The sequence below is a fragment of the Babylonia areolata genome, chromosome 34 (assembly GCF_041734735.1).
Source record: "Babylonia areolata isolate BAREFJ2019XMU chromosome 34, ASM4173473v1, whole genome shotgun sequence".
Classification (NCBI taxonomy): domain Eukaryota; kingdom Metazoa; phylum Mollusca; class Gastropoda; order Neogastropoda; family Buccinidae; genus Babylonia; species Babylonia areolata.
In genome coordinates, this window is record NC_134909.1 from 12,952,235 (window position 1) to 12,971,467 (window position 19,233).

At 45.9% G+C, this 19,233-nt stretch overlaps 1 protein-coding gene across 1 annotated transcript; it reads right to left on the reverse strand.

The window, feature by feature from the left end:
- Positions 1–13,637: 13,637 nt before the first annotated feature.
- LOC143277380 (leucine-rich repeat-containing protein 71-like) lies at positions 13,638–18,254 on the reverse strand. Its single transcript, XM_076582163.1, has 3 exons — positions 18,213–18,254; positions 14,136–15,089; positions 13,638–14,003 (listed from the first exon to the last, which is right to left on the reverse strand). The coding sequence occupies exons 1-3, from the start codon at positions 18,252–18,254 to the stop codon at positions 13,638–13,640; spliced, it is 1,362 nt and encodes a 453-aa protein (XP_076438278.1).
- Between the last annotated feature and the right edge of the window lie 979 nt (positions 18,255–19,233).

The window sequence follows — 19,233 nt, forward strand, 5'->3', positions numbered from 1 at the left end:
GTCTGAGAGATTTGATGTAATTCCAGAATCGCTTTTGGTTGCTCCCTTTCAACTGCTCATCATCGCTTTTGGGAGGATCAATGATGTTGTTGATGTAAGTCCAGTATGCATGACGTTGTTCCCGCTGTACTTTGCCCTTCATCTGTAGGTACTGTCGTCTTACTGAGGGGTCAGATGAGGTTTTGCTCTTTCTAAATTTCCGAGCGAGTTTTCTTTTCATTGACTTGATGTGGGGGGTAATCCAGGGTTTATGGCTGGATTTGTTTCGGACAGTTTTTGAGGGGATGTGTTCCTTCACGAGGGAGTGGATTATGGTTTTAAACCTTTCCCAAAGTTCGCAAACGCTAAGCGTGGCTGATGTCTCGATGAAGGAGTCTTGGGCGTCAGACAATTTTTCTTTTATTATGTTGAAGTCTGCTTTTTGGAAATTTGGTACTATTCTAGAGGGATGTTTCGTGTAGTATGGTCGGAGAGATGACTCGATGAAGATTGCTTCATGATCCGACACTCCTGGCACGACTCTTGCATTGTTGATTAGGGTACTGTTGTTTGTTAAGAAAATGTCAGGGGTGGTAGCAGTGTCCTGAGTTATTCTAGTTGGTTCATGGATCATCTGTTCTAGATGCGCGTCAGCCGCTACTTGGAGGAGTTCTTTGCATATTTTGCCATCTTGTGCGTACTTGGGTACCAATCCAGCTTTCCAGTTGATGTCATCTAGATTAAAGTCTCCTCCAATCCAGATGTGTCCATCGGCAGGCAGTTTCTGGAGACAAGTTTCCAAGTCAGTGAAGAGGCCAGATTTGTTGTCAGATTGAGGTCTATAATATGCACAGACATACAGTTTTTTTGCTCCTTTGATGGAGATTTCTACCCAGATCATCTCTTTGGTGGTTTTGATTTGGAGTTTTTCAGGTTGGCAGCTTTGAAGTTTAGATGAGACTAATATAAATACGCCTCCATGAGGATTTTCTGGTCTATCTCGTCTATAGGCTACAAAGTCAGTTGGAAACATTTCGCTTGATTTGATGGAACTGTCAAGCCAGGACTCTGTGCCTATGATGATGTCAGGGGAATACCAGTCTACTAGCCCTTCTATTAGATGTTTCTTCCCACGGGCCGATTGAAAGTTAGCAACCACTACTCTCACTGGTAAATCTTTCCTCATGGTAGTGTGGGTGGTAGCAGAGGATTTCTGAGATGAGGAGCTCGAGGGTCTTTGACGAGCAGTATTTCTTGGGGAGGACGTTGCATTTGGTGTCGTAAAGCTGAGACTAGAATCACTTGATGGTGAGAGGGGGTCGAAGTGATTTGATATTTCAAACGTTGATGTGTCAAAGAGGGTGGATGCAAAGTTTGGTAGGCCGCATTTACAGCACTCCCAGCTCACGTTATTCAGGGCTCCAAAGACTGCATCCGGCATACGCATACAATGCTGATGATACCAGGTGTCACAGGAGTCACAGCAGACGCTAGGGGCCTTGGGGTCAAACTTGCATGCCTTTGCACACACTCCGCATGGGTATTTGAGGGGTCTAGGTCCTGGGTTTGGAGATATGTCACCAGCCAGTATAAGGAGTAGGAGAAACGTTGTTTTAGAGGGCATCTGAGTCGATGTTTGAGTTGGGTAGGACTTGAAAGCTTTCTTAAAAGATCGAAGAAAAAGCATTACACCACCGGTGTTGGTGTCAACTCGGTGGAAGTCTTGAAAAGCTAGCATGGCGAGGAACAAGAGAAAAACACACATACCTCTCATTGCGTTGGCAGCCTTCTGGTTCTAGCACAAGTAGCAGTATCCTATAGCCTTGTTGATTACGTAAATTGTTGGCAGTAGGGTGATATTTAGGCCAAGCCAACAGTGTTCTCATTCGAAAGATATCAACATCCGGTTTATGGTTTAGTAGGTGCTTCAAGTTGGACAACTTAAAATGAACTAGCAATTGAAGTTGAAATGGATGACAGACTCGTAACTCAGAATAACGACGATTCGGACAGAACTAACTCTACAAACCCAAACTTGAGTGAATACGGTAGATAGAAAGCTCAAAAAATCAGGAAAACGAGGAATGAAATGACAGAGGAATAAAGAAAGTCAACCATATCCTACGCATGCGCACACACTTTCTCATCGTATTTTATTAATATATCTTTTGTCAGATCAGTAAACTACAAGTATTATATACTGGCAGAATCGTCGCGATTCCATCTTTAAGTCTATTCCATTTGTGTTTGCCTACGTTAAACTGATTTAACGCAATTTGTAATTTTCAGCGACGAGTTCATTAAAACTGACCCTGTTCAGGTGACTTAAATTAAGATTATAAATTCATCTTAAATAATCAACACTGCATTTTATACTCATTATAAAGTAGGCGTTGAGCTCTTTTGCAACTTATCCGACGTAAATCGGTTCAGGAATCATTTAGAAATCTGTCACTGAACACCTTGTGAGAAACACAGTTGTTGTCAGATTTGGCCTGATTAGAAACGATCTGCTCGCAGCACACGTGACTGTATTTGCAGTCCGCTTAACTTGCATAAATTGGCACAGTGAGTGATGAGTGGTCATTTTCATACCTGGTCAGTCATCTGACCAGAGCTCTCTCTCTCTCTCTTGCTGCGTCACGAGCAGTGTGTGTTCTCACAACCGCTGACATCTCGCTACGTATTGCTGCACTGTCTTCTCTTCTAGCTGTCTTCTCCATTATTTCTCTTCTTACATCTTCCCTTCTTAGGTTTTCTCTTTTTATGTCTTCTCATATTCTCTTTCTTATATTCTCTTCTTATTTCTTCTTCTTAGTTCTCTACATAACTATTGTAAATGAAAGAATAGAAAAAACCCATTTGTGACTGGCCTCTACATGTTCCTGGCCTGTGCGCGGCAATTTCTTCTCTATCCTTTAGTACAGTAAATAATATTTAGTTTAGTCTTTTGTGCCGTCCGTACCCAATTAGAACCACTCGGTACACGGCTACAAAAGTGGCATCGCCGACAGGATATTGATCTTGAAAATATCCTTACGACAGGATTAAGATCCTTCAAAGATATCCTTACGACAGGATATTGATCCTTGATTAATCCAAAATCCTTCCCTTTAATGTTTAAATTTTTTCATCCAAATTCAATCCATCCCTAAACCACAGCCCTTTACCACCAAGTGTACCTTGTCACAACTTGGCGCTGTGAGCATAGGATGGGCTAATTCTCTAAATACCTCTAATAATAAATCAAAGCTCCTCGCCAAGCTTACTCTATTACATATATATATATATATATATATATATATATATATATATATAAGCTCCTCGCCAAGCTTACTCTATTATATATATATATATATATATATATATATATATATATATATGTGTGTGTGTGTGTATCAATGCACTAAAACTCGACTGGACCATTCGTCAAAATTGTCAATGTTACACACACACACACACACACACAATTTTCTTTTTTTGTGGGGGAGGGATGTGGTCGTCGGTTTGCTTAATACTGTAGTAAATGAAATGCGGGACCAAACCCTGACCGAACGATACCCATATTCACATCTACCACTACCCGTTTTCATTGTTTTTTTGTTTTTTTATACAACTACCCCCACCCACACACCACTGACACTGTTGATCAATGAGCGCGCAAACCAATACCCTGCCAGTAATTCAGGAACAATGATCTCACCACACTCTTTGTGTGGATCAGATTGTGATTGCAGAACTTAATTTCCATGTGGATTAATGAAGTGTTTTTGATTTTGATTTTGACAGTCACCAAGCTCACCAGCCAACATTCCAGAACACGTCGCCAAGTCAGAATTATGGAGAGGAAGAAAGGGGGGAAAAAAAAGTTTTGGCCAAACACCATCTGAAAACTCTGGGGGGGGAAAGGGGGCTCCATGCTGGACACATCACCAATGACATCGAGTGAATAAGATGGCGCTGGATAGGACTTAGCGGAGTGCCACCAGACGCACTTTCAACAGTCGCTCTTTGTTGGACACCTTCGTGGAGGGGGGTGGGGGATAAGCGTGAGGAAAGTCAGGGGAGATAAGGTACAAAGCCGGTTGAAAAAGAATTTAAAGAGATGGCTATACTTGGGGGCAGCTGGCTAAGACAGTACATTAATATATTTAAATGGATTAGGATAATGAACCTTTCCTATCTCAGCAATGCATGCTCCAACACAGTCAACTAGTCCCTGGAGTCTTTCAGGTCAGGAGGCCTGAAAAACGTCTCTCTTTACCCATTACAATGATTAATGGCTGTCCCTCCCAACCATTTAAGAACGTGCTCGTTCCCATCCAAACTGATTACTCGATTGTGATGTGTGCGCATGAGGGCGGAGAGGGCGAGTATGCGGTTACCTGTGTGTGTTACGTTGTGTTGTGACTTTGTGTGCGTGTGCGTGCCGTGCGCCTATCAATGTGTGTGTGTGTTATAACAATTATCTTTTTGCGTTATACACCGTACCATATTGTTTCTTTGGCATTACTTTTTGCTGTTTCTGTAAAGCTTGAACGTCGGAAGGTATTCGCTATATGAATTTCCATTATATATATATATATATATATATATATATATATATATATATATATATAAAGAGCACACAAAAAACACTATTTTCATATATTCAGACAAATAGTATTCTAGTATGGTCACGCTTGAAGTCAACGCGCCATTATTTACAAAGGGCAAAAACTGCCGACATATCAAGGGAAGCAATCCCTTCTACCGCTTATCAAGACTGCAAGAGTTGTCTTTCTTCAGCACGCGTGTTCTCCCGAATGTCAAGAAGAATAATCCTATCATTGCACTGATGCCGTTCAATGCTACATTTAAACATTTGATGTAAAAATACGGTGTGTGTGTGTGTATATGTATGTCACTGTGTGTGTGTGTGTGTGTGTGAGTGACTGTATACATGTGCATATGTGTATGCATAAGTTTGTGTGTGCAAGTCTGTGAGCGTGTGTATGGAACTATGTATTACTCTGTATATAGCTCTGTGTGTGCGCTAGCGTGCATGATTCACTTTGTGAGTCATTCTGTGTGTGACTGCGAGACTGTGTCACTCAGTGTATGACTGTTTTTATGTGCACGTGTGTGTGTGTGTGTGTGTGCGTGCATGTCTGGCCGCTAAACAGCTCTCTGGGTGTTGTGACACAGGACACTGACACCAGTGTTTTCTAGATACTAGTGCCTATGCACAGCATCACACGCCCCTCCCATCCCCCCCCCCCAACTGACATCTTTCCCTCCCCATCTATCTCCCTTCCCCCCCTTCCCCTCCCCCCATCTCCATTTCTCCTCCGTCCCAAACCATATTCTATTCCCCTCCAATCACCCAGCCCCCTCTACACGCCCCCCCTTCCATCTCCCTAATCTGAAAGTCTCTCTCTCTCTCTCTTTCTATGGTACTGTTGTGTTTATTTGTTGCGGTTTTTCCTCTCATCTTCAATTTCATTTGCCCAGATTGTCGAGTATGTTAAGAAGATTATATATATATATATATATATATATATATATAAAGCATAATGTTATTGTGCTTGCTCTTTTACCCTATTTAGAAAAATACATAATTTCATTCCATTTTGAGAAACGAAAATAATCTGAATGCTCTCTTTCTCCCTCCCTATCTCTTTCTTACACACACACACACACACACCTCACCTCTCCACACAAACAACCCAAACATATATTCTATGCAAATTTCCACACAATTGCTGGAAATACACTCGCGCATGAAAATACGGGCCAAGGGAAGTAAATCTCTTCACTTGACATCAACAAAGGCGGAGGAGTTATCTTTCTCCAACTGAACCTGCACTCCCGCACTTAAACAGGACTCGAATGAAAAGCACGTGAATCATACGCTTACTCTGTGAGCCACGTGTCACTGCAAAGCACTGCACAATAATTTACTGCACTAAAAAAAAAAAATAATAATAATAATAATATACTGCACTATACTACTGGTGTTATCCCCCTTTACCCCTGTATCATAACTACACTTTAACAATCACTGTGTAAATCCTTTTTATGCAAATCACAACTATGCTTTTACACATGAAAACGAAATAGTGATTGCTTTTAGCTGTTTACTTCGGTTTTTGTGCATATGTGCTGGATCATGGAGTGTCAGAATTGATGCATTTATACTAGGGTTAGAAATATTTTGTGGGTCTTGTAAATAGTGCTATCATTGAATTAATGAATGTGGTTTTATGATTTTTTATACAAGAAATATTTCATGTTTCCATGTCATCTTTTGTGTTAATTCGATTCATTTTAAGCGCTGGATTTGTTAAGCGCTAAGGACATGCGTCTCTTGATTTTATAATACTACGTAGAATATATGATGATAATGATTCTTCTTCTTATTATAATCATTACTGACGGTAAGATTGGGTGGTGGAAGGGAGTATTTCTTACTATGCTTTTTTAAAGTGTGTGTAAATGTTTTATGTTTTACGAGCAGCTGAAGGACACCTTTCCATGTTTTGTGGACAATTAAAGTTATCTTCTATCTGTACTGTACTGTACTGTACTGTACAATGATGTGCTGTGCTTTGCTGCGTTGCATTGAACTGATTTGCACCGCATCCCCGTCACAACATACTCTTGCGATAAAGTCGGATTGCATTCCTGGGGACAGCCTGTCGCCTCAGTGCAGCGCCACTTTTTTTTTCTGTTTGCAATGGCATGTTTCCCACCCCATACCACCACCCCACCCCACTCGGAGTTTTTCCCTGCAATATTTCCCCAAGGACCACTCTCTTTTTCCGTTGTTTCCAGGCACAAAAAACACACGCTGCCAAAAGTACCCCGATTAATCCTGTCTCAAGGAAAAACTAGCACCCAGACCACAAAACAAGGTCTGGAGGAAAGTGGCCTGGATTCTTAAACCGCAACTGACTGTATGTGAGACAAGTAATTATGGACAGAAAAACTGACCAAACTATAAAGCAGCAGTAAGTTGGGTGTATGGACACATGAACTATCAATGATGCCTTAATTACCAAATAAAACGTTGTAAACTGTGACAACTTGATACTTGATACTGTGGCGCTTGGGTCAGTAATAAAACGTCTGTAACGCTCATGTACATTTTAGCCGATCATTCTTGATAGTAGAAGGCCGAGTTACTAATATGATATGAAGCTCTACAAACCTGATCTTACTTAAAAAGAACACTTCACTAAAAACAACATACCATTTTTGTTGATCACCCACTTTCGATAAAATACAAATCCGGCTTCTTTTTTTAAACCATACCCTGGTATACACTGTAAATCATTTTGGCATACAGGTGTATTTGGATGGCAAATTTATCAGTTATCTTTCGGGACAACAATGAAAGGACTATATATTATCATCCTTCGGCTCGAACGTTTTAAGGCCTCTCCACTCTTCCGATGAAGAAATATTCTTTTTGCGCCTTCCTCTCCCCCCCCCCCCCCCCCCCCAACCCTACCTCTACCCCCTGTCACCCACACTCCCCCCCCCCCCCCCCCAAAAAAAAAAAAAACAAAAAAAAAAAACGGCAGGGCATTAACCCAGCGTACAAACCTGTAATTCACTGCCTTTTTCAGCTGCTCACCAACACCCCTTAAAGCAAATCCTTAAACGTTCATTTTCGAGCAGTTTCTCTATATCAATAATTAAGGCACTCCATTTACGGATGCGTATTCAATGGACCCATATCTGTTTCCTCCACGTGAGACTGTGCTTGCGTGTGAGCGTATGGGAATGTCAGCGTGCGGCGTGTGTATTCGTGCGTGTGCGTGTGTGTTCTTGTGTGCTTTGTGTCTGACTGACACCTTCAGCCAGAGGATCAGAATTAAGTGGACACTGTGGACCTTATCAGAGGGCCTGGATTCTTAAAATGACCCGACACTAAACCGCTACAGCCAACGCAGACATAGAAGGAAAACAACACACACACACACACACACACACAAAAAACGTTACTGGAAAGAACACTTTGACACAACCTGGTCACAACACACACAAAGGAATCAAACCAGACTCACCAGTCACCGTGGCAAAGAGGTCAATGTCGCGAACTGACGACTTGGGAGGACGCAGGTTTGAGTCCCATCAGAGGTGGTGGTTTTTTTCAGGCCTGTGGCTGGCTCCTTCCAGATGGGGAGTTCAGAGTACTACTGACTCCATGAGAACGCTGGGACCACAGAGTTGGGGATCATCCACTTCACTCTTTGGGCGTGTCGCTCAAATTTCCCGAACAGCACCGCAGGTGTTTGTATCTGGTTGACGCTGGTATAATTATTCATGAGAGGGCAGCCTTGTCTGGTTGTCCCAAACCTAAATGACCCACATAGCAGCATCCTGATCACCCTAATCACCAACAATCATCATCGAAATACAGAATAAATCTCTCAATTTTTTTTTTTTTTTTTTTTTTTTTTTGGGGGGGGGGGGGGGGGAATCAAACCCAGAAATTTAGTACAGCCAACTCAAGACTAGTGTAACGGTGGCCTTGTGGTAACCCGCTTGTGGAGCGAGTGTCCACTGTTCTGAGTCCCAGATGCGATCCTGGACTTTTACTTCAACGCACCCTCCTCCGCCCTGCACACGCCTTCCCTTCCATTAGACCCCGAGTGGTAGTGGTGGTCTGGATGCTAGTCTTTTGGATGAGACGATAAACCAAGGTCCCGAGTGCTGCTGCATTCGCTTGGCGCAAGTAAAAAGTCCACGGCAAAACGATTTCCTCCTTATGAAAATGATAGTAATAATGATGATAGAATAAATCAATTAAAAAGCACTCTGATAGCAAAACAAATACTCTTGCAAACAGCGAAAAAAAATGACGTAGCATTGTTGCAACGCGCTCTCCCCGGCAGAGAGCAGCCTGAATTTCATGCAAATAAATCTGTAGTAACAAAGAGTAATACAATGCAATTCAGTGCAATGCAATACGGTACACTAGAATGCAATGGGAGAGAGCAACCCGAATTTCATACAGAGAAATCTGTTGTGACAAAGAGTTATACAACACAAGACACTTGAGGTAGCGGACGCTTTCACCTGGGTAGTATATCTGGGCCAGTGTCCGAAGCAGAGAATGCACCATAGGTGCGTACTTTCCACACTGCTCTATGGCTCGGAATTCGGGAGGATGACGGAGAGTGATCTAATCAAACTGTCATCCTTCCACACGAAAAAAAACTCCGAAGAATCCTACGATTCTTCCGGCCCAACACCATCTCCAATCAACAACTACTCGCCCACTGCAACCAAGAGAACATGGAGACCATCATCCTGAGAAGAGAGCAAGACAGCAGAGAGTAGACACAGGAGAAGAAGGCCAAAGAACACCTGGCGAGGAAGAATGGAAGAACTCAGGACCCCGGAGCACACACATGGCTTACCATTCAGAGACTGATCGAAAACAAAGAGTGGCGGATCTTCGTTGCTACCCTACGTACCGGGGGGCACAATGGGCACTAAGATGTGGTGCTGCGTATATACATATATGGAAATGTCTGCACGCTCTGATACCACCTTGAAACCCGAATCTGAAACTGAAACACGGAGAACGACAAAGACAAGCACCGAGAACGTGTGCACACACATGTAACTAACAGCTGCCTCAGAAGGACCCTCTTCAACGGGTGCCGTGGCCAAAAGGTCAGCAGAGCGCTGGATTCTCGTTGCAGTTTCCCCGAGTTCATTCCTCGCTTTCCGCGCAACCTGGAAGGTCATGAGTGGAAATTCTCAGATCTCCCTTGTCAACATAATGTGCAGACCTGCAAAGCGCCTGTAACTCCCTTCGTGTGCATACCCGCGCAGAAGATCAAACACGCGCTGTAACTATCCTAACATTCATGTCGCCGTTCGGTAGGCTGTGGAAACAAGAACGTGCCCAGCATGCACACCACCCCGGTGTATGGCTGCCTCCATGGCAAGGTGAAAACGATCATGCACGTGAAAACCCACTCGTGCGTTCGGGGGAACGTGGAACTAGCATCCCACAAACGCAATAGAAAAAGAAGAAGAATCCTCCAGACGCCCAGACAGACAACATCAGCAGCTGCTGCTTCTGCGTTCGTGGGCTGCAACTCCCACGTTCACTCGTCTGTACACGAGTGGGCTTTTACGTGTATGGCCGTTTTTACCCCGCCATGTCGGCAGCCATACTCTGCTTTCGGGGGTGTGCATGCTGGGTACATTCTTTTTTCCATAACCCACCGAACGCTGTCATGTCATGGATTACAGGATCTTTAACGTGCGTATTTGATTTTCTGCTTGCGTATACACACGAAGGGGGTTCAGACACTAGCAGGTCTGCACATATGTTGACCTGGGAGATCGGAAATAATCTCCACCCTTTACCCACCAGGCGCCGTCACCGAGACTCGAACCCGGGACCCTCAGATTGAAAGTCCAACGCTTTAACCACTCAGCTACTGCGCCCGTCACACCATCAGAGCGGCCTCTGGCAGGAAACACAGAAGCTACCAGCCGAGATACGGAATGAAGAGAGGATGGTGGACGTGGACTGGGGCAAGTAACACAGCCTGCGGGAACCTGCATGACCCAACAACCTTTGAACTGGAACTCCACACCCCAACTCCACTTATCCCAAAAACCTCCCCCCCCCCCAACCCCCCCAACCGTTCCTCTTAAAACAACGCTGCTTTTCGCCCAGCCAACTACAAAGGATCACTTCAGGGCCGACCACCCATCAGTTCTTAAAAATAAATAAATAAATATAATGCCAGAAAGACCAACGAATACCCGAGTGCCGTGACCGATGTAATTCTAGAGACTATGACACCAATCTGACGCAGGGGCTCTTTCTTCTGCAGACAGCCAGGGCCAAGGAGGGAGAATGAGACTGGAGGTGGGGGGTGCTAGGGGAGATGTGGAGGGGGCAGCTGGAGAAGATGATGGCCCAAGCTGCGAGACATACAAGACTGACAGAATAATGTTGTTAATATCCGCCTGTGACACAGGAAGGGTGACGGGCTATGGTCATAGTGACGATGACGACGACGACGGTAATGCTATCAGGCTTATGAAACCGCCGAGAATTTTCATTTTATGTTATTAATTTCTCCCTGTTGCCTCGGTACTAAAATACACACTCTCTCTCTCTCTCTCTCTCTCTCTCTCCTTCTTCTGTCTCTCTTACACACACCCACACACACACATACCCACACCCACACACATACAGTCTTTCTCTCCATTCCACACTTCTCTCTTCATACAAAAGAACCCCTCTCTCTCCTCTTCTCTCTCTCAGACGAGACGCAAAAATAATGTTTTACTCTCAAAAGATGAAGGTAAAGTCAAGTTATACACGTAATTCATATACCAAAAGAATATACATTGAAGTTCTAGAAAAAAAAAAATATATTGGATAAAATTAATATAGAAAAAAAGAACTACCAATTAACATCCAATACCAAAATTAACTGTACACCCCAACCAGGGAAAATATTGGGTCAGTATATATTGGGTGTCCCCCCAAAAAGTGAACCGCTTTTGGAGAAACCGAATTCATTGAAAAATTTCACACAGTAACCTTAGTGTATCATCAACAAGTGTGCAAACTATCTAAAAGTTCGGACGCATTTTATGCGAGTATTGTCAAATTCAAAACAGCATGTTAAAAAAACAACAACCCAGTATCAGAGCTGTGCAATTTGACCTTCATCATGTTCATGCCAGCTGTCAGGTGTTGGCGTCTATCAATTAGTGTCAGTCTAAAAATAGCCTGTCTGGGTGTCAAGTCTTTTTTTTCTTCTTTTTTTTTTTTTTTCTTTTTTATATAATTGTCTGTATCCGAAAGCAGTTCTGTCCAAAGTTTCAGTTTGGAAGGATCAACCATGCCTTTGAGTGAAAGTGATAAGGTTACTATTGAAAACTGTTTCAAGGAGAAACGCTGGGGTGGAAGAAGGATCGTAAAGGAATTTCCAGGCAAGAGGTGGAGTCATGTCACTGTAAATAAAATTAATAGACTTATCGCTAAAATACGCACTACAGGGACCCAAGACTGCATGTTCAGGGAAGAACTAGGACCGTGTTGAGAAACTGATTCAATCCCAGGAGGAGAACCCAGGGACCCACAAATCTCTTAGAGAAGCTGCAAACGACTTACAAGTAAGCAAGTCTTCTGTGCAAAGAATGGCGAAATAACTGGAGCTGAAGCCCTTCAAGAAGATACGGGTATCAAGACGATAGACTTCACGTTAGAGATAGCTAAAATCGTGGAAAAAACGAAACGGAAACGAGAAATTCAGCCATCTCGCCTCTATCATGAGACTTCTAGATTTTCAAAAAAGATAATGGTTTCAGCTGGAGTATCCTGGAAAGGAAAAACAAACATTCATTTTATTGACACTGATAGAGCCAAGGTTAATAGTGAAAGCTACATCCAGTTATTGGATGACAATCTTCTCCCGGATTGTAGGCGTCTTTATCCTAGAAATAATTACGTGTTTCAGCAAGATATGGGGCTCCTTCACACACAAGTAGGGTAACCCTGGCCCATCTGGAGGAGGCTACACCAGAAATCATCAAGATGGATGAATGGCCTCCACAAAGTCCTAACTGTAACGCAATGGATTATGCCATATGAGACTCTCTGAAGGAGAAAGTTTACCGGGGAGTGAGAGACAAATTGACCGAGCAGGCGTTAAAGGACAGGATAATAATGTCATGGGAGGAGATATCGGTGGATGAAATACGTAAAAGCATTTCTGCTTGGAAGAAATGGCTTCGTTTAGTCGTGGAGGAAGATGGAGGCCGCATTGAGCATAAACTGAAATAAGTGAGTTTTCCTCTTGATATTGAATTTTTTTTACATGCTGTTTTGAATTTGACAATACTCGCATAATTTGCGTCCAAACTTTTAGACATTTTGCAGACTTCCAGATGATACCCTAAGGTTTCTGTGTGAAAATTTTCAATGAATTCGGTTTCTTTATCACTGAGAAAATACTTGTCAAAAAGCGGTTCACTTTTTGGGGGACACCCGGTATAATAATATAGATATATATGCAAAAAAAAAAAAATTTCCTTGCTGCCCAACATGCCCCAACACACACACATATATATATATATGATTATATATATATATATATATATATATATATATATATATATATATGTCAATTAAAAACAGTGCAATTCACAGGGCTGTCGCCGACAGAAGTGGCGGCCATTTTGGCAGTCATCAGAGCAGTTTTGTCCCATGGTGTGCATCAAAGGATACGTTGACACTGGTGGGTCCATCTTCGGGTCAAGTCGTTCAGGATCATCACTTATCTCTCTCCTTCCCTCCCCCCTCCACCCCGTCCTCTCTTTCCCTCTCCCCCTCCTCCCCCTCGGGCGCGGGCAGGCACGCACGCACTCACTCTCTCTCACACACACACACACACACACACACACCCAATCCGACACACGATGCACCAGTGACACACTACATCCACGACACGCACCACACACATCACACCCAGACAACACCACCACCCCCCACCCTCTCCTCAACAACACGGACACCTACCATACACAAACGGACATCCCCCCCCCCCGCCACCCCCCTACACACACACACACACACACACCACCCATCACACACGCCCACAGTAGCAGTCAGCAGTAAGCAGTCAGAAGACCGGGCAGACGGGGATGGCGCAGGGGGAGATGAAGCTCTTGCACAGGTCGATGATGGGGTAGCGGGCCAGGGGGTCTCGCACGGCCATTAGGTGGCCCAGGGCCTTCGCCGCCGGGCTGCCCGCGCCGAACGCGTTCCGGGAGAGCACCAGCCGACGGAGGCCCCGCTCCTTCCCGTCAACGAACCCCAAGCCTTGCTCCCGCACGGCGTCCAGCAGCGCCCCCACCCCCTCCTCCCCCACCTCGTTCCGCGACAGGTTCAGGCTGAGCAGGGTGCGGTTGCCCGGCAGCCACATCTGAGCCCCGTGTATGTACCCAGCCTGCAACAGCGGGTGGTGGCGCTCCTCCCTCCCCACTTCCTGGTATGACAGAACCTCCCTGCACGTCTTCTCCTCCCCCTCCTCCTTCCTCCTCCTACTACCACCACCACCCTCCTCCTCCTCCTGCTGCTCCCTTCTGAGCCAAGAGGGCCTGGTCGTCGGCCCGCTCACACTCAGTTCGGGGTCGAACACGGGCTTATCCAGCATCTTCCTCCTCTTCAGCCGGTAGTGCCGCAGCCTGGCCTCGGCCGTCATGTCCTGGCTCTTCTTGTGCCGGGCAGGGCTCCCCCTCTTCTTCTCCAACCCACCGTCCTTCTTCAGCAGCCTCTCCGGGCTGGAAGAACTGCCAGTGGCGAACAGCATGCGGGAGAACCCTGCGGAGTGGGAACCCCGCTTCCCCATCAGTTCGCCGACAGATACTTGGTCCGTCTCGAGCGACGGCAGCAGGTGCCTGGCCAGCGTCTCGTGCACCATGGCGCGGCGCACGCGCTGCAGCTCCTCCCCGACCCGGAACCACGACAGCGCCTCGGCCAGGGCCAGGGCCCCCGCGTCCCCCACGCCGTTGGCCGTCAGGTTCAGCACCAGCAGCGTCCGGTTCAGCTTTAGCGCCTCTGCCAGGTGGCACGCCCCGGCGTTCCCCACGCGGTTCCCGGACAGGTTGAGCGACAGCAGCGTCGTGTTGCTGTCGTCGCTGCTGCTGCAGATGAGTTTATTTTCGATGCTGATGCTGGCGCGGTCGCTACCGCCGCCGCCATCGCCGGTGATTTGGGGCGGAGAGCCGAGCGCCAGGGCCACGTGCTCAGCCTCCACGTGGGTGATGCCGCACCAGCGGAGCGACAGGCTCTGCAGGGGGCTTCCGGGGGCCAGCAGGAGCCACACGGGCAGGCTCCGGAGCGGGTTGTTGTCCAGCACCAGCACAGACAGGCGCGGGCAGCCCGGGAGCCCGGCGGCCAGGGACTCCACGGCAGAGAAGTCCAGCCCTGCGTTCCACAGCTGCAGTGTGTGCAGGGAGGACAGCGCCATCAAGCACTGCGTCAGGGCCCCCATCATGGGTTCGTCAACCTTCCAGTCCCGCACGTGCACCTCCGTCACCGTCCGGTCATCGTCGGCCACCTCCTGCTCCACCTTGGAAAGGGGAAGGAGGGAAAAAAAACCTACCACACTGTCTGCACCCCTCACTGGCGGCCGGGTCGCCGTCGTTATCATCATCATCATCATCATAATCATCATCATCATTAACCTTCACCATCACCATGACCATCAACGTCAACTGCGCTGAGTCCTCGATGTTATCATCATCACCATCAGCAGTTCATCACCATCACCAGAGAGCCTGGATAGAAACACATGAGGCCGTCAAACACTGGCAAAAAGAAAGAACAAAACCTTCTCTGGACAAAGATATTGAAACAAAATGAAAGAAAAAACAAAACTGTTTGAAGTCATTGCTCAAGAGGTCAAAACTGACAAGTGGAAGCAGTTTTGCGAGTTCTGGCAATTTCATCGTCGCATGGAAGGGAAAACATGCATAACAACAACCCCAGAAATGTTAGATACTGATGGAACCAAGCTTAAGACAAACGAAGAAAAAGGATCCGCCCTGCTCAAACGCTTCATACAACAGAGCAATCAAAGAAACTTAGATGAAAAAATGAAATATGTTAAGTTAAACCAAACCATTATGCAGACTGGACCTGATGACCTGACAATAGATGATCTAAACGAAGCAATAGCTAAATGCAAGAAAGAATCGGCTCCTGGCCCAGACAAAGTTCGCTACTCGGACATCATGGACCTATCGGAAGAAGAAACAAACTTTTCAAGTCCACATGGGAAAATACGGCTGCTTCCGCATATGAGGAAAATGAAGGATTTCAACGAAAAGAAGAAACACTAGCAGTAGCAATCAACCTTGAAGATGCCAACAATAAAGTCCAGTTTGCACACCTCATGGAGCTGCTACTACGGTATGGAGTAAGTTTGACACTGACAAGATGGATAGCAGCAGCGCTTCAGGAAAGAACCGTCGTCCTACGCCTCGGAGACTGGATGTCTGCACCTTCTAAACTATCCATGGGACTGCCACAAGGGTCTCTACTCTCTCCTGTCCTCTACAACGTCTATACGAAGGGCCTTGCAGACTTAAACAACAATGGAATAGCTCGGGTGCTTACTCTTGCGGATGATGGCCTGGTCTTCAAAACTTCGAAAGATGCTCAGGAAAGAACTAAAGCCGTCCAGAAACAACTGAACAATATCTCTCAATGGTGCAAGGACACAGGATCTTCCATCAATCCAGCGAAAGCTCAACCATTGCTGTGCACCCTCAACAGAACCACGAGCAAATCACCACCACTTGTGTCATTCGACGGAATTCAAATCGAGAAAACCGAATGCCTACGCTACCTAGGAATACAGTTCGACAGGATGCTGACCTTCAAAAAACATACGGAAAATACTGTTCTCAAATGCAAAAAGGGTCTTTCAGTCTTAAAAGCAATGGAAACCTAAGGTATTGAATACCACCACCTCTTCCTGCTATATCAATCACTCATTCTCAGTGTGATCGACTATGGACTAGGGCTAACAACACTGACTCAAAGCAGCCTCCTGAAATTAGAGTTCAAAATGAAGCTATGAGGCTGATCCTTGGAACAACAAAAGACTCGCCCAGGGAAACCATGCGATACCTGCTTGACCTTCCTTCAGTGCAGGTCAGAAACAAGTTAGAGCATTAGAAAACCCTCAAAACCCACTGCATGACGCAATCAAGGAACCAAAAGGCAACCGTCTAGGACGAGAAAGATCATGGATGGGGCAAGCAGAAGACACAATCCTGCTGGTATGCCGACTACAAGACCTGAAAGAAACAAAAGAATGGGAGGAAAACCCCGAAAACCTCAATCATCTATTCAACACAGCTATTTCACCCACTCTAGGAAGGCCTTGTCGGGAATGGCCGGAAGGCAAAACTGATGCAGAAGTGAAGCTACTCATAGAAGAAAACAGTAAAGAATATACACAGATGGCTCAGTCACCAAAGGCCAATCCGGTTGGGGATTCACTGCGAAACAAAATGGAAAAACAATCAGGGAAGAGAATGCTGCCTACAAAGTCACAACCTTCAGCCTAACGATGGAAGTTGAAGCTGTGACACATGCCCTCCAGTGGCTATCATATGTCCATATGCCCGGAAACAAACATGCCATGATTCTAACCGACTCAATGAACCTCATACAGAAAATTGAAAACGGAATGGGAAGCCCAGAGTGGCATAAGGCAATGCGCAACTTTCAGATTAAAAAACTTACATGGTCATACTGTCCGGGACATGCAGGTGTTAAGGGAAATGAGCGAGCTGACAGACTTGCTGGTAACGCAACAACAACGAGCGGCCTACATCTTGGAAAATCGGAAATCCTCAGAAAAGTCAAAGAATACCAAAAAGAACAGGTACAAGGCCATCACACCATCGATCACCTCAAAGAAATAAAGGTAGAGAGAGTCTAGCATGAAAGGTGGAGCACGATGCTTTGCAAATCAAACGAATATCGGCATCATTTCCAAACTACCACTGTGCAAATTACTTCAAAACGGAACAGAGTCTCTGCGGGCTTTTCCAAATACAATACACTGAGCAACACCTAGACGCCACGTTCTTGGCATCAGGGATCTTTTCCCACCCCTCTTGCGGCCAATCAGTGGCAGCCTCTGTGCGTGTGTGTATGTGTGTGTGTGTCTGTGTGTTTGTATGTGTGTGTGCGTGCGTGAGGGTGTAAGTGTACACATGTCAGGAGAGGTCTCTACACGCGTGCGTGCATGCCTGTGTGTGTGTGTGCTGGTGCTCATGTACGTTGATGTGTATTTGATTGTGCTTTCATATCTGTGAAACTGCATGTTTGTTGCATATCTGTTATGGATGAGTTTGTGTGTGTGTGTATGTGTGAACGTGTGTCTGCATGTTTTACATTTATTTGCTTATTTATCATCATTTGTGTGTGTGTGTGTGTGTGTGTGTGTGTGTGTGTATGTGTGCGCGCCTAGAGCTGACTTATTTTGCGCCTTTTAAATAGTAGTAGTAGTAGTTTTATGTATGTATCTTTTTTTTCCTTTTTTTTTTCTTAAGGCCTGACGAAGCGCGTTGGGTTACGCTGCTGGTCAGGCATCTGCTTGGCAGATGTGGTGTAGCGTATATGGATTTGACCGAACGCAGAGACGCCTCCTTGAGCTACTGATACTGATACTCACCATCGCCGCCACTACCATCAATGTCACTTCGCGCTGGGCCATGGTCGCTGTTGTTAATACCGTCATCATCACCATCGCGACGACCATCAAAAGTACTTGAGATGGGCTACAGTCGTTAACACCAGAACCATCGCCAGGTCCATCAACGTCACTTGCGCTGAGTCGTTACTGTTATCACAACCACCACCACTGCCGCCAACCATCAGCTGCGGTGGCAGCAGGAGGCGGGTTTTTACTTGGCTCGCAGCCGGCTCCTACCCAGAGGTGAGTGTCCTTCGGACATAAATGAAGACTGGGACCACACAGACGAGCATCATTCCACTGCACAGATGCGTCTTAGGGCGTGCTGCTCGTATCCCGACCAACACTTAAAGTGTCTGTATCTCTCGGGTCTGGTTAACGCCGGGATACCATCATGAAAGGAAAAGCACGAGGGACTGTCGTTGGAGGGCGGCGGTGGCGGTCTCCGCGACTAAGCGACTGTTGTCAGTAGGTGGGTCCTAAACACGCTGAATCAGAACAGGCACAAGGTTCTCAACACCACCAAAGTGACTCAGCAGCAGCAGTGCGGCGTCTCCTCTGGCGCGTGGCCTCCTAGCGACCCAACATCGACAGTTCCCTGTGGACCGTCGACACTGGGGCTGCGACAGACGAACCCGGGTGTGGCCGTGTATGGAGGAGTCGGGATGAGGAGCGTGGAAGTAATGCCACGGAAACGGTGCAGATGGTGTGGCAGCGAACATAAATATTGATGAAATAATAATAATGATAATTATGATGATGATAATAATACTAAATGAGTACAGGACCTGAAGTGGGGCGGTGCACAGTGGTTGTGACCAACGACTAGGAAGTGAGTGCCGACGGGTTCCAGTCCCATATTCACGGAGCTGGATTTCTACGAAAAGCGAAAATTGTTTAACCCCTACACCTCTGACTACTTTACAGGATGTTTTGTGCATCGGTGCTGTTCAGGCTGAAGCCATACTTTTCAGTCGGTACCGCTGTCAAACACTGCATT